The 15,364-nt window shown below is 40.2% G+C and overlaps 1 protein-coding gene across 1 annotated transcript in view; it reads right to left on the bottom strand.

The window, feature by feature from the left end:
* Window positions 1–9,824, bottom strand: part of si:dkey-7l6.3 (zinc finger protein 235) — a 92,303-nt gene extending 82,479 nt beyond the window's left edge. The window contains exon 1 of the mRNA XM_060905959.1: window positions 9,404–9,824. Coding sequence (XP_060761942.1) covers window positions 9,404–9,658 — 255 coding nt within the window. The 5' untranslated portion in view covers window positions 9,659–9,824. The remainder of the gene's footprint in view (window positions 1–9,403) is intronic.
* Window positions 9,825–15,364: the final 5,540 nt, after the last annotated feature.

The raw sequence follows: 15,364 nt of genomic DNA, 5'->3' as shown, positions 1-15,364 counted from the left end.
GGGACCCCGATATTAGACAGAGAAACACAAAATTTCACAACACTTTATTAAAGCTCCAATTATTGGGCTCACAAAACATCATTTTATGCATAGTATCGGCTTATTATACTAGTTCCTTAATTAACTGACAGTTGGTTGTCCTTTCCATCAAAGATTACATAGCTTATATACTTGAACAATGTTACACATAACGTTACGGACACTACACCCGTTACGGACACTACATATTGCAAATATATCTATTAATATAACAACTAAAGACATATGAATATGTAACTAGAGCCCTACATGAGGCCAACAGGACCAATGCATGTCATAATCACCAAAAATGGTAAAAAATTCTGCAGCATTCTGTTACAGCAAGACCGTTACGGACACTACAGAAAACAACGGAAATGACACGCAAAATCTTTGGCATGTGAATTTTGCAAACATATGCCCCCAGCAACAAGGTTTTTGTATCAAATCATATCACATACTACATAAAATGTCTGTATTTAATTTAAAGTGTTTATTAAAATGCATTAAATAAGATTTCTCAGGCCATTTTCAACTTTGCAGTGACAAAGAAAACAAATTAGGTTCAGCACCCCCATTGACAAAACTATTGTGAAAGATTTCATTTTTATCAGAATTCCGTGATTCAGCTGTCAATTTGTTCCTCAAAAATCTGCTGATTTACTAAAACAGTTAGTGTTTGACAAATTATTGCCAAGTTTAAGCAGCAATGATGCATTCTGGGGTATTAAATCAAATGAACATGCGTTACATGGTGAAAACGTGCAATATGAAGAGTTTGTCTGATAAAAAAAACTGAAACATGGATTCAGTGGTGGTAAATTATGATCTGGCTTTGAAACGTCATACAATGGCAATGATAGTCTACCATTACAACAGATGAAATAGTTTAATAAACATAAATAGAAGGCTGTTACATAGTGTTACATGATCTCAATCAAGTAGGTACATCTGATTGTGGCTGACCCGATTCTATTCTATTTCAAAATTTTCCCAGGGAAGCATGCCCCCAGATGACTCTAGTTTACATATTGCCTATGGCACAGTGCTCTTTACACCTCACTGCACTCAGGGGGCCACTACTCTTTCTAGTTTTTCTTGTGGGGGAACCCTGATAATATATTTAGTTGTGCACCTTTGTGTTCTTTCTAGTCAAGTAAGAAGTTCTATGGTCTATGGAGACATCAAATGTATACACTGATTAATAAATATCAGTTCTGCTTTGGAGCTGAAGAGGGTTCAGATTTACTTGATGCATATGCAACCATATCTCTATAGAATAGGAATGGTAAGATTCACTGATTGGGATTGGTGCACCCATTAAAAGTTCACAATGCAACTGCCCCAATTAAAAAAAAGAAAAGAAAAAAAGAAAAGAAAAACAAGTGTACCAGATACAATTTGGTTATAGAATCAGGATGCATTGTTTCTAACATATATGCATTGGTAAAATTTGAAATTCATATGTTAATTATTAGTACAGGCCCGATCCTTTTATTATTTAGAAATGTGAACAATAGGCATGCAACAATATATCTTGCAATGATAAATAATGGTACAAATTTATGATTCAAATCGTTGGGGAAAAGAAAGAAAGAAAAAAAAAAAAAAGAACCGTGATCATCATTAGGCTTAGTCTGTCCTAGCTATAATTGCTTTGTTTAGACAGCAGAGGGCACAATAACACACAACAGAGAGAACGCAAATCTAAAATGTGAAAGAATACTGAAACAAAAGTCTGTTTTTAATTTACTGTTGCAGAATGGCCGACTGCTGTTAATTGCACAGGTTACAGTTTGCAATGGCCAACTGATGCTGCCATCACAATCACATTTGCATTTTTTTGTGGAAATGCATCTCTAGTTGTTGAAACAGTCATTTATTTTATGGATAGTTTTAACTTCCTTCCTAACCTACAATCCTTTTTTTTTTCCTAAAAAAATTTTTTTCCTGTGAATCCATATACGTTTTTAATTATGATTATATTGAAGCATGGGCGGCACGGTGGTGTAGTGGTTAGCGCTGTCGCCTCACAGCAAGAAGGTCCTGGGTTCGAGCCCCGGGGCCGGCGAGGGCCTTTCTGTGTGGAGTTTGCATGTTCTCCCCGTGTCCGCGTGGGTTTCCTCCGGGTGCTCCGGTTTCCCCCACAGTCCAAAGACATGCAGGTTAGGTTAACTGGTGACTCTAAATTGACCGTAGGTGTGAATGTGAGTGTGAATGGTTGTCTGTGTCTATGTGTCAGCCCTGTGATGACCTGGCGACTTGTCCAGGGTGTACCCCGCCTTTCGCCCGTAGTCAGCTGGGATAGGCTCCAGCTTGGCTGCGACCCTGTAGAAGGATAAAGCGGCTAGAGATAATGAGATGAGATATTGAAGCATACATCTGTGTGCTTACGGTTGCTAGGAGAGCTCTGCTAAACACCTCCCCTCAAAAATATAGCCAGCCTAGCTTACTGAGCCATCTTACACATATTACTCCTGAAAGCTATGCTTAAAAAGAACCGGAGACTGCACCATCATGCCTCGGTACTACTACCTCATAACAAGACCGTCAGTGACAGTGTAGCTCACTCCAGCCCCACCGAGTCCAAAAGGAATGATCTAAAGTGGGCCACCTTGCGCAATAAATGTTGCAAGCTATATACACTACATACAAGCTATAGAGGGATCCCGCATGACGTCACCGCGCCGCGAGATTTCGGTAGTCGCCATATTGGAAGACCAAGTACACATCTATGCAAGTACATACATACATAAAACAAACTACACCTGAAATGTAGCCAGGGCCAGTTCTGCCCTAATCTGGACCCGGGTGCAACATCGCACAACCCCCCCCCAAAAAAAAAAAACACCAGTCTAAATCAGGACAACCAGTGTTCGAACTACGGGGGTACTCGGGGGATCCGAGATCCCCTGAAACAGACAGGAGATCCCTTGAAAACATGATTTGGGAAATGTTGGGGGGTCTCTAAAATATTGGCAAAATGATGTTTATTGACATAGCAATCGTGTGTAACGGGAAGCATTTGCATATCCGAAGTGTTGTGTTTACATCAAAGATAAAATAAACCGATATGACAACGACTGCTGCTGCCAGGTTGGTTGTTGAGTAGCCTGACTGTTTTTTTTTTTTCTTGCGTGTGGTATCATTGTTGATGCGAGGTTGTTTTTTGAACATGCCAATGCGGACACGATTTCCCCTGATGAGTTATGACTTCAGACGCGATGCTTGTGTGGAGGTGTGGAGGCCGCGTGATATGTGCGTAAGATAGGCTTCTCATGTGTTTGGAGATCCGCGCTCCGAGACAAGCGCAAGCACCCCCCAGGGAAAAAAAGGGACCCCCCGAAAATATCGGCATAGTTCGAACACTGAGGACAACCATCACATAACTATAAACATTTTAGATCAACTATTTTAACGAAATGGGCTATAATAAATAAGCCTGCAGGCAGCCACGGCGGGCTGCCTCAGAAAAGTAACCATTCAATGACACAACTGAAAGCCTGCAGCCACGGCGGGCTGCCTCAGAAAAGTAACCATTTGTCCTACCTTAAAACTCGTTTTGCATTTTCTGCCTCCTTTTTTGTATTTTCGACCCTGCGTTTATTTTCTTTCCTTTTCTGAAAACCCGATTTGTGTCCAGACATTTTGTTCTGCTACCAACGAACTAACTCGTCAGGTCTCGTCTCTCGAGTCCGCGATGAAGGGCGACAATTGATACATTTTTACAAACAGCCAATAAACAGCCAATAGGGAGGTTGCAACGTTCAGGCTCTCCTTTGCTCACAGACACTCAGTAATGCACTTATTCTCTGTCTCCTGGCAGAAAGCTCCTTAGTTTGCTCCCCTTGTGTCTCAATCACAGCTGGTATTCTGTAGAAAGACTTCTTTTCACCTTTCCCATCAGCTTTGTTGGAACACCCTAACACAGCACAAAAGTTTATCATTGTAGGTTTATGATGAATCAAGTGCCTCGTGGGTTTAAATTCCGCGCGCTGCCGTTATTTCCCCCTGATCACGAGTTTGTTGGTCTTCCAACATGGCGCAGGGTCTGTTTACTTCCGGTTTCCGGTGACGTCAGTGGGAAGGGTCTATATACACACTAAGAACACCCACCTATTTGTCAGAAAGAATCCAAAACAGCGAGGAATTGACAGAGAAGCAATTTTTGTTGTACTGCTCATTAAGGCTTAATTAGTCGATAACTTAATTAATAATTGTAATTAAGCAAATCTAGGTAGAGGTTATATGCACCCTAGGTACCCCTGCCTTCATGCCAGAAAGAATCAAAATCGGAGAAGAAGCGATGTGTGTTGAAACTACTTGTTTGGGCTTAATTACTCCATATCTTCATTATTAATTGCAATTATGCAAATTTGGGTAGAAGCCATATGCAAAATCGGTGAAGAATTGAGAGAGAAAAAGAAGCGATTTTTGTGAAATGTGGACGACGCTAGACAGATGATAAACAACACATGATGGCATAAACTCATCGCCTGTCAGCCGGATGAGCTAATGCTAATAACAGAGTGGCGGCTACAATTAGACACCTTAACCAACTTTTGGCCATTGCAAAAGTAGAAAAGACTTTCAATACGTAAACTGCATGAATGAACTCAAACTTCCACTGGAAAAAAAAAAAAAAGTTGATTCCCGATTACTTAGCGTATCAGATCACATGACACTGTCCCACAATTATCGACACCTTTGTCCACAGTTATCGACGCCGTTCCACAATTATCAACATTCAGATGATTATTTATTTAAAAAATTAAAAATAAAATTCAGCATGTGGTATTAATTTAACAAAACAGTTTTTATATAAAATGTTTTACATACTTCTATTTGGTGCAAAATGTCTTTATATAAATATACCAAATGTTGGTGCTTATGTAAATGAAGTAATTCTAATGTTTGTGAACAAAATGAACTGATGTTTAACCTGTGTCAGAAAATCTTTTTGTTCCACTAAGTATTTTCGTAGACCACATTTTGTTAATCATTCGTTGTTGCTTGTATTAATTTCTAGTTTTGTAGTTTACCAACAAATGTCAACAGGGAATTACCATTGTAACCACATATAAATCCAGGTCAAAGGTCGCATGTTATTCCTCAAACCAAAATATAAAACGTCTACTGATATTGTAATATGTGGTAGATATTTACAACAAACTGCTAAAAAAAAATCTGAACGGAATAGGAAAATCTGAATGTCAAGCATGTAATTTTTTTTTATATGTTCGGAATTTAATTCTGATCTAATTCTATTTATTGCAATAGGATTCCAAATACTCTATAAGCATTCCATTCTGTTATGAATCAGGAAGAAAAAAAAAAAAGGTAAATCACAGCACTTTTTTTTTTTAAGTACTTTATCTGCTTCAACAATGTTACATAAAGATCGATACATAAAACAGTTATAAATGTCACTTAATTCCACAGGGTGTCGATAATGGTGGACACTGGCGAAAGTGATCGCTATTATCGACATTTCACGTGACTTCTCAAACGCGCGTTTAGATACAAAATAGCGACTGTCAAACGAAGAGTAAAGCCCAGCGCACACCTTCCCGATTTCATCAGGGCTTCGTGTGTCGGGCGATCGGTTACGAGTATACGGGCGCGATTTGATTGGTTCAAAATTACCCGCACACATCTGCGAGACATCATACATGTTCAGCCCAAATAGATGGTCACATGTTCAAGATATCACGTGATTATATATTATACATTATACATATACACACACATATATACACATATACACACACACACATATATAGCCCTGTGATGACCTGGCGACTTGTCCAGGGTGTACCCCGCCTTTCGCCCGTAGTCAGCTGGGATAGGCTCCAGCTTGGCTGCGACCCTGTAGAAGGATAAAGCGGCTAGAGATAATGAGATTTTTTATATTATATATATATATATATATATATATATATATATATATATATATATATATATATATATATCTCAGGGCTCGAAATTCATATATTTTTTCACTAGCCAACCGGACTAGTTACCTTCCAAAGTAACTAGCCAAACAGAAAATCAACTCGCTAAAATTTGTTCATGTATGAATTTTACTTCTGTCAAAAATAACACAAAAGAGAGTAGTTACCATTGTTCATTACTAATGCCGCTTTTCCACTACCAACGCGGCTGAGTTGGGCTGAGCCGTGCCGTGCTGAGTCGAGCTGAGTGGGGCTGTTGGAGTTGCATTTCGACTACAACCGCGCTGAACCGTGCTGGCTGGAAGTGGGTGGACACATTGGGTGGAGTTAGCGAAAGTGGGTGGACGTCACGTGATATCGTTAGGCAGCGCAAACAGTGACATCAGTGATCTTTTAAGCGGTAGTCTCACGACCCGGACAGTAAACAATAAACATGGAGTCGTTAGTGTTGCTGGTCTTGGTGCTGTAGCTTGTTGTCACCGACAACACCAACAGATACTGGCAAGAGCGTATAGATGAGGCAAGGCGCATAAGGCTTCAGAAATTCTCGTAAGTCGTAATTATTCTTCTTCCGGGTTTACGGTGTTTACAGATCCCAGCGTGCTCGCGGGGCGTGTGTGGGCATGTGAGGACACTCCTCCTCACCAATCAGTGCACAGGGGAGTGTCTGCTCACGCCCCTAGCCCCACTCGGCTCGGTTTGGCTCGCTTCAGCCCCACTCCAAAACCGTGCGAGTTTTGGGTGCTAAGCAGGGCTGAAGCGAGCTGAGTCGTGCTGCTCTAAGGTAGTCGAAACGCGAGCCGTGTCGGGCTGAAGTGAGCTGAAAAAGGGTAGTGGAAAAGGGCCATAATGTGCATTTATTTCAAGACCCGAGTATTTTGATACTGTTTTTTTTGCACACTTTACAAATTGGCATTTGCTGTTCCACATCCTCCTCGCTATATCCAAAAAAATGCCAGATGACTGACCCTTTACTAGTTCTTTTAGGAACCAATTCGTCCACTTCCATTTTTAATTTGCTGCTGAAATTGACATAGCTTACACGGTAGCCTATGCAACACCAGCGATTGCACGAACTGAGTCAGCGCTGTAAACGAAACTAGGAAATCTTCCTGCAAGTTCCCGAAAGTGCTTCCTTTCAGCACCTAGATGTCGCCCAGGATTGGTTGGCGAGTGCATGACGTTATTGTTTTTTTTACCCTTAGGCAGCCTCTCACGTTACTGCCTGAGGGACAGGGAGAAAACCACCGGAAAAGGTTTTAAACAAACACAACAAAACATGAAACAAACGCAAGTCGGCAGATGACCATAAAATACTCGATAGTTACGATATAATAATTATATGTATCTCACAGAGAATTTTCGGAGATATATCAAGTATATTCGATATATCGCACAGCTCTAGTCTGAATCTTCACTTCATATATATTTTTTATTTTCAACTAGCCAGCCGGGCTGCCTAGTGACAGGAATTACCCGCCAAATGACTAATTAAGTCGCCTCAGGCAACCGGACCACCACGAATTTCGAGCCCTGTAGAAGTATTAAATTTTGAATATTAGAATCAAAAAGGGATAATAATCCCAACTAGACAAATCAATAATAAGAACTGATTCTAATTTGTTCAGTCGTTCTTAAAATTCAACTTGTTCCGGGATTCCGGACAAGTGATTTCTGTACCACTGACAATGCTATACTACTTTACCAGACATTTTCAAAGCTGACACGATTACAGCCTCGTTCCTCTTTTCCTGTTTGCTGTAATCAGGTGAACTGATGTCATAAAGACAGGTGGACACTTCCCAAAATGACAAGTTGTGCTTCCCGGTCTGCAGTCCATGTGTGATCAATCCTGGCACTCCCAATTGGCTGTTTAAAATTATCGTAACCGATGAGATCGTAGTAACAACGCACATACTACCGATTGTGTGGCGTCCGAGGAGCTCACGTCCGAAAATATCAAGACCAGTTTGACCTGAACCGAGAACCGATGAAATCAGCTATGAGGTGCCCCCGCACACATTTACGATTCGCAAGCGATTTCATCGGCCCGACAAAATCGTAAGCGAATCGGGAAGGTGTGCGGTGGGCTTAAGAAACAAAGTAGGTTTCGACAAGGATATCATGAAATATCTGTGAATTTGATAAGGAAAAACATGTTCATGATCTTTCCACCATGCGATGATAACAGCTAGGTTTTCCTTAAATTGTTGATCATGCTAAAAAAAAAAAAATTCCATCTCAGGTAACGAGCTGTGTCATCAGACAACAAGATCAAAGGGTGAGAAGGGTCTTCCGGTTGATTAATTAACTAATAATAACTGTTGTAACTGAAACTCACCTTTGTAAATTTGTTTTTTATTAGTAAATCTGAAAAGGTGTCGATAATTATGGACTATTGATAATTGTAGCCACCGCTGCTATAATAATAATAATAATAATAAACGTTTTAAGGCCGAGATAAAGCAACCATTTAGTGAATATGCGATTAAGTATGTACTGTACATTGTAAATATCACAGAAAAATCAGCAATGCAGAGCGTGTATAGCAGACCTGGGCATTTTCCGGCCCTTTGGTTCATTCTGACCGGCGCGCGTAAGGTTAATTAGAAATTACAAAATAAACGTATTTTCTAATTTTACCTCATGCATGAACTGAATGTGCATTGCTTTTATTTTGAAGTTGTGTTCAACAAAAACGCAATGCGCGCGACAGGAACATGACATGAAATCCCACAATCCCGCGATAACTACTTCCGTAATTTGTCCAGACCAACCACAAACCTGCACGTCATCCTTCAAACGGTCCAGCCAATCACATAGTGTGACGTCACCAACAGGCGCCGGAGCCCGAGCCGATCTGATACCTACACCGAATCATCATTATAATATGATATCTTGCTTGATATTGTGATGTCTTTATTGTGTTTTGGGGTGAATGTGACTGGATAAAAAAAAAAAAAAAATGGTACAAACGTTCACATTTTGTTAACCACTGTTTTGGGAAATTTGATTGAATAAATGACATTTTTTTGTAAGGCAACCTCGTTTTTTCCATACTCTTACCAGTCTTAGCAGCTTGTAAAAACAGTTATTTACTGCTTTATATAAAGAAATACAATTAATATTATGCAGAATTTAGTTCAGTCTTTTGGTCCGGCCCTCCACAAAATTCTGTTTCTCATGTGGCCCCATGGAAAAAATAATTGCCCACCCCTGGTGTATAGGGTTTGAACTGCCGGGTAGAGCCGTTTTAATTTTGTCTGGCAACCCTGGTCCTTTGTACAGTGCCACCTTGCTGTACTGCATGTTGCAGCATGGTCCTACAAGCTCGATATTTCGTCCCATTCCAGATGGATACATGGTTGATTGGAATTAAAAATTGGGGGGGAAATGCCTGTCTAAATAAAGTGATGAGCAACAATTCTCACCTCAGCCCGAGCGCGGCGGCTCGTGGCCTCCTGCACGGCCGCAGTCTCATCGCTGTAGCCGCGCGCAGCAACAATGGACTCGATCAGCTGAAGTTTTCGCCGGAGTTCTTCGTTTTCCTTCTGATGCCGTGAAATCTCCAAGTGTAAAATCGCGTAGCCATCATCCACGAGCTCGCAGATCTCCGCCACTGCCGCCCGAGTCAGGGTTTCCATAATAGTCGCAAGCTGTGTGTGAAATGCGCGATAATTCGCCATGCTCTTCGTAAGCGCTGAGTAGATTGTTGTGACAGATTAAATGAAAAGATATAAAGAATACCGAGTCGTAGTGCTATAAAACGATATAGGCCTTTTTATGATCTCAGGACTCCAACGTGATAAACTGCTAATTCGTAGGTTTGTCAATAAGTATCAATTCCGCGTTCAACCCATCCCGCTTAAATCAAAATAAAAGTCTTTGGGTTGTATTAACTAAAGTCATCGATGAAACCACTGGCATTAAGAGCGCGTTCATATAAGTATATATATTGGGAAATAAAACAGTGGTAGAGACCTTTTGATAAAACTTGTTTCTCGAGGCAATATTAATACACTGATTCATATGTTCAACTTTTTTGCCTGAGAAACACTAAGTGAACACAAGATGAAATATGGACTAAAACCTGAACTACCCCGTACTAGTCACTGATCTCTACGTAAAATATCTGGATAGCTCATTGGCCAGTCAGAGTGAAGCCGTCTGGCCGCCATATTACCACGCACATCGGGATTGGTACAGTCATATCTCTGCCAAGGAAGCTACACAAAATTGGATATGTTATTCATCTAACTGGGCATGTTATTAATACGTGTGTGTACGTGTGTGTGTGAATGGTTGATTTTTGTGGGGGTGTTTGTGTTTTAATCATAATGTACAGTATTCAATACATTTTATCATGGATACATTCAGGAAGATTACTGCAGAATTATTATTATTATTATTATTATTATTATTCGACCAAATAGAAAATACATGCACAACAGAGAAGAAAACAAAGTGTGCTTTCAAAACATGACAGAACAATTAGATTTACACAGAGATGGAGACAGCATGTGGGTCAGGGTCTACCTACAAAAGCAAAGTCATTGCCTGTTGCCTACAGGCATGTGAACCCTCATATTCTGTTTCATTCATTCAATAAATAAATAAATAAATACTATTGCACAGAATAAAAAATGAAATGAAACGAATCATGCAAATAATGGATGCAACAGAGAGTAGATATCACAAATTAACTATTTAGAAACAGATTGATACCAATCCATAGCTCATCTCATCTCATTATCTCTAGCCACTTTATCCTGTTCTACAGGGTCGCAGGCTAGCTGGAGCCTATCCCAGCTGACTACGGGCGAAAGGCGGGGTACACCCTGGACAAGTCGCCAGGTCATCACAGGGCCGACACATAGACACAGACAACCATTCACACTCGCATTCACGCCTACGGTCAATTTAGAGTCACCAGTTAACCTAACCTGCATGTCTTTGGACTGTGGGGGAAACCGGAGCACCCGGAGGAAACCCACGCGGACACAGGGAGAACATGCAAACTCCACACAGAAAGGCCCTCGCCGGCCCCGGGGCTCGAACCCGGACCTTCTTGCTGTGAGGCGACAGCGCTAACCACTACACCACCGTGCCACCCTATAATAATAAAGTCAATCCTAAATTAATTACAATTTACTGCTTAATTATAACAAAACAATACATTATTCTAATACTCCATTTAGTAGAAAATATTTCCATACAAATTAATATTTCCAAAACATTAAAAACTTTTGATGTAAATTTCAGGAAAACCTAAATAACATCAGAAATTATCTATTTATAACTATATCAAACAAAAATAAGATTAATATAACAATTAAATAGTACAAAAAAAAGCCAATGTGTCTTAAAGAAAATGAGATCTGAGCACTGAGGAATAATCTATAAAGTTATTGAACTCTGTCAGAATTGATTTATGTGTGATGTGAATTATGTTACCAATAAATACTGTTAAGGCATGACTGTGAGAATGAAGTGAAAATGGCGAATAACATGAGAAAATAATCCTGTTTCAACAACTGTCCTAAATAGAAAGGAACAAGAAATATATGAAAGAGAAAGATACACTGCATAAGAAAAAAACCGAAATAATCTCCGTAAAAATAATTATAGTAGTGAAAGTGCCATTCAAAAAATATCAGAGACTGAACTGGGAAAGGAAAATAAAGACAATAACAATGAAGGGCAGCGCTATAAAGATTTGTAAGGAATGTGGGTAAAGTTGAGAAAATAAAAGGAGGTAATGAAAGAAAAAAAATCAGGAAATACTTTTCTTGGGCCAAATTTAATCGGGGACGACGCTTTAACACACAAACCAAGTACACGCGATGTGCGTGGTAATATGGCGGCCAGATGACTTCACTCGTCTGTACAGCGTGGATTGGCCGATGAGGTATCCAGATATTTTACGTAGAGATCAGTGGTACCACTACAACTGTCAATTTTAGCATATTAAAAGTCCTAAAGTTAAACCCACTTAGGACATATAGCTCCAAAAGCACATTGCAAGAATGCCAAAGACTGTGCATGATTACTTGTGCATACATTGTGCATGTAATCAAGCTTAATGCATCAACTTTTTACATCCACAACCATCTTTTTTTTTTTTTTTTTTTTAAGATCGCCATATTCAAGATGCTAGTCTTAAAGTGCATATCCTGGACCAATTTAGTGTGTGTGTAAGTGTGTGTGTTTTTGTTTTTTTTTTTAATATGAAAGGTTGTCCCTTTACACACTCATCCAGAAGGGTAATTTTGCGCAAAGGCCATCTGTCTACAGCAGAAATACAGTAAAACGCGTCTGGAAAAATCTCAAGGGAGTCTGGAGCCATATTGATCCAGATTCGTGACGTCACGTGCGGATCCGCCAGCAGGCACAGAGACCCTGCATGAATTCAGTGCACAGTCTGTGCAGACCAAGTTTAGCAGCTAGCGATTTTGCTCATCTATTTATTGTTACATAAATCATATTTTTTCTAATTACTATTACATATTTATATATTTCTTCATTTAGAAGAGTACTGGCTACTGTAGGAGAAAGATTTCATAAGCTACACACATGGAATCGGCTAAGCAGGGTTGTATATACATTTAATGTGTTTGACAGGTCCCAAGATCTCAAGCCCTGACATGCATATCCCTTGATACATGTGAAGTGAGTGTATTATCGCCCAGTGCTTTCGTGTTGTTTACTTTTGCGTGTGTCAATAAATAACATTATCCGTGTAGTACCACACAAACACAGGAACACCTAATTTAGAGTATAGTCTCTCTTATTTCTTACCCTAGCAACAGTCAACTTGTGAATTGCCGATTTTCTTGGTCTTTTTCTCGTCTCTGCTTGGTCCTCGGCTTCGAGGGCCACAGTGGATGTGGCACTTCGCCTTCTGTCAGGAGAGACGAACACGGCTGGCTCCTTTGGTGACGCTGACACAGATGGAGACGATGTTGCTTTGGGCATTCTAACAGATGGAATTGCGGCTTTTTTCAGATCAAGTTGCTTCTTGAAGCCCATTTCCCACTGCAAATAGTTCTCAAAGTCATTGGGCTGTATGAAGTGAGCCCCGCCTATGATGCTGTGGTCTGTTGCATGTTGCCAGTATTTCCGGGTGTCTCTCACGAAGCGCTCTCATTTCTCTCTCGTTGTCCAGTCTTTTGGAAAACGATGAGTACTAATCCCATCATGATTGGTGTTGCTACACCCTCCTACGATACAGCTGTTAACCATTTTAATAATTATGTGATAACGTTGAAGAAATTAGCAGAAAACCACCAGGTCGTATTCTCATAAACAAACCAATGCTGACATGGGATTCAGAAGGAGGCGTCCCGCACATGACGTCACAAAAATCAATGTTTGCCGGGAAATCCAAATGCCAAGTTTTTTCAGAGGCAGACGAATTCGCCTCAAATGGCTTGATTTCAACTGAATTTTTCTGGTATTGCGCAAGGTAAAAAAATTGCACAAAATGCAAAACGTGACAGATATTTGACCAAAGTTTAACATAAAATAAGAGAATTACATTGCTCTTGCTCCTAAATATACCCAAGATCTGCACTTTAAAGGTGAGTAATGCAAGTGAGTAACATAATGGTGTACTTGCATAATTGTAGTCCTCATTGGTGCACACAAGGCTGTAAGTTATCCACTTTTTCCATTTCATTTTGAAAAGGGTGCTCCCTACTCACATGCCCCCCCCCCAAAAAAAAAGTCCCATATTTGGACCCAACCACATTTTGCAGGTCATCTTAGCATGCTATCTATCTCATAGTTTATCTTACATTGCATGCAACGCAGTGGAATGTGAGTCAAGGAGGCAATCATCTGCGTCAAAGTAAACAGCTTGTTTTCACCACTGACAGGCTCACAATGTTAATTATAAATGTCTGACAACATGGAAAGGATCCCTACAGAGATGCACCTGTGTCCGTTACCTCAACAACTGTTAAAAAATGTAGAAAATTACTGTTTCGACAGTCATTGTTTTACCTCTGTCTTCTTCCGGTCTCTGTAGTGCTTTAGTTGATTATTACAGGAGGGATGTTTTTTGATGCTTACAGATACAGGTAGTCGTCGACTTATGACTGCGTTTGGTTACGACTGACCGGTCGTAAACCGATCTGGTCGTAAGTCGGCCTATGTTAAATGAACGCAAGTATATTGTGATGTGTAATGATATTGTAATCATCTTAAAGTCTTATTTTATCAACATTTTCTTATTTCATTACCTTGGCTCATTATCTGGTTTAAGTCAAATACTGCATACAACTCGTTTAATATGTGGAAAACAAAAAATACAAAATACAGGTGTGAAAAATAGAAAACTTTAGTTTGAAACATACCAAAATACAAATGTAAAACACAGCAAAATACAAATGTAAAACACAGCAAAATACAAAACTTAGTGACTGCTGGCATCACTGGTGCTTGGCTGTGGGTCGTCTACGTCATCATCAGCTGTTGCAGCGCTCGGGCTGGCGGGAGGATTTGCTCGTTTCATAAACCAGGAGCTGGGGCGGAAACTGTATGACGGAGTGCACGAGGGAGCGCAAGAGAGACTGCAAGTGTGCCTGGAGCTGGGGCGGAAACTGTTGTATGTGGTGAGAGGCGCTGCCGGGAGCTGGGGCGGAAACTGTCGTACGCTCAGCTAGCTCAGCTGGGAAACACTTGCCAGTTATAACCAGACGGTCGTAAAGTCAATCGGTCGTAAGTTGCATAGGTCGTAAGTCAACGACTACCTGTACTTTCCATGTTGTCAGACACCCATTCATACTGTTGTAATCTATATAATACAGTGGTGCTTGAAAGTTTGTGAACCCTTTAGAATTTTCTATATTTCTGCATAAATATGACCTAAAACATCATCAGATTTTCACACAAGTCCTAAAAGTAGATAAAGAGAACACAATTAAACAAATGAGACAAAAATATCACACTTGGTCATTTGTTTATTGAGGAAAATGATCTAATATTACATGTGAGTGGCAAAAGTATGTGAACATCTAGGATTAGCAGTTAATTTGAAGGTGAAATTAGAGTCAAGTGTTTTCAATCAATGGGATGACAATCAGGTGTGAGTGGGCACCCTGTTTTATTTAAAGAACAGGGATCTATCAAAGTCTGATCTTCATAACACATGTTTGTGGAAGTGTATCATGGCACAAACAAAGGAGATTTCTGAGGACCTCAGAAAAAGCGTTGTTGATGTTCATCAGGCTGGAAAAGGTTAAAACCATCTCTCAAGAGTTTGGACTCCACCAATCCACAGTCAGACAGATTGTGTACAAATGGAGGAAATTCAAGACCATTGTTACTCTCCCCAGGAGTGATCGACTGACAAAGATCACTCCAAGAGCAAGGCGTGTAATAGTCGGCGA

The sequence above is a fragment of the Neoarius graeffei genome, chromosome 23 (genome assembly GCF_027579695.1).
Source record: "Neoarius graeffei isolate fNeoGra1 chromosome 23, fNeoGra1.pri, whole genome shotgun sequence".
Lineage (NCBI taxonomy): Eukaryota > Metazoa > Chordata > Actinopteri > Siluriformes > Ariidae > Neoarius > Neoarius graeffei.
The sequence above is the reverse complement of the archived record's forward strand: the minus strand, read 5'-3'. Positions and strand labels throughout refer to the sequence as shown.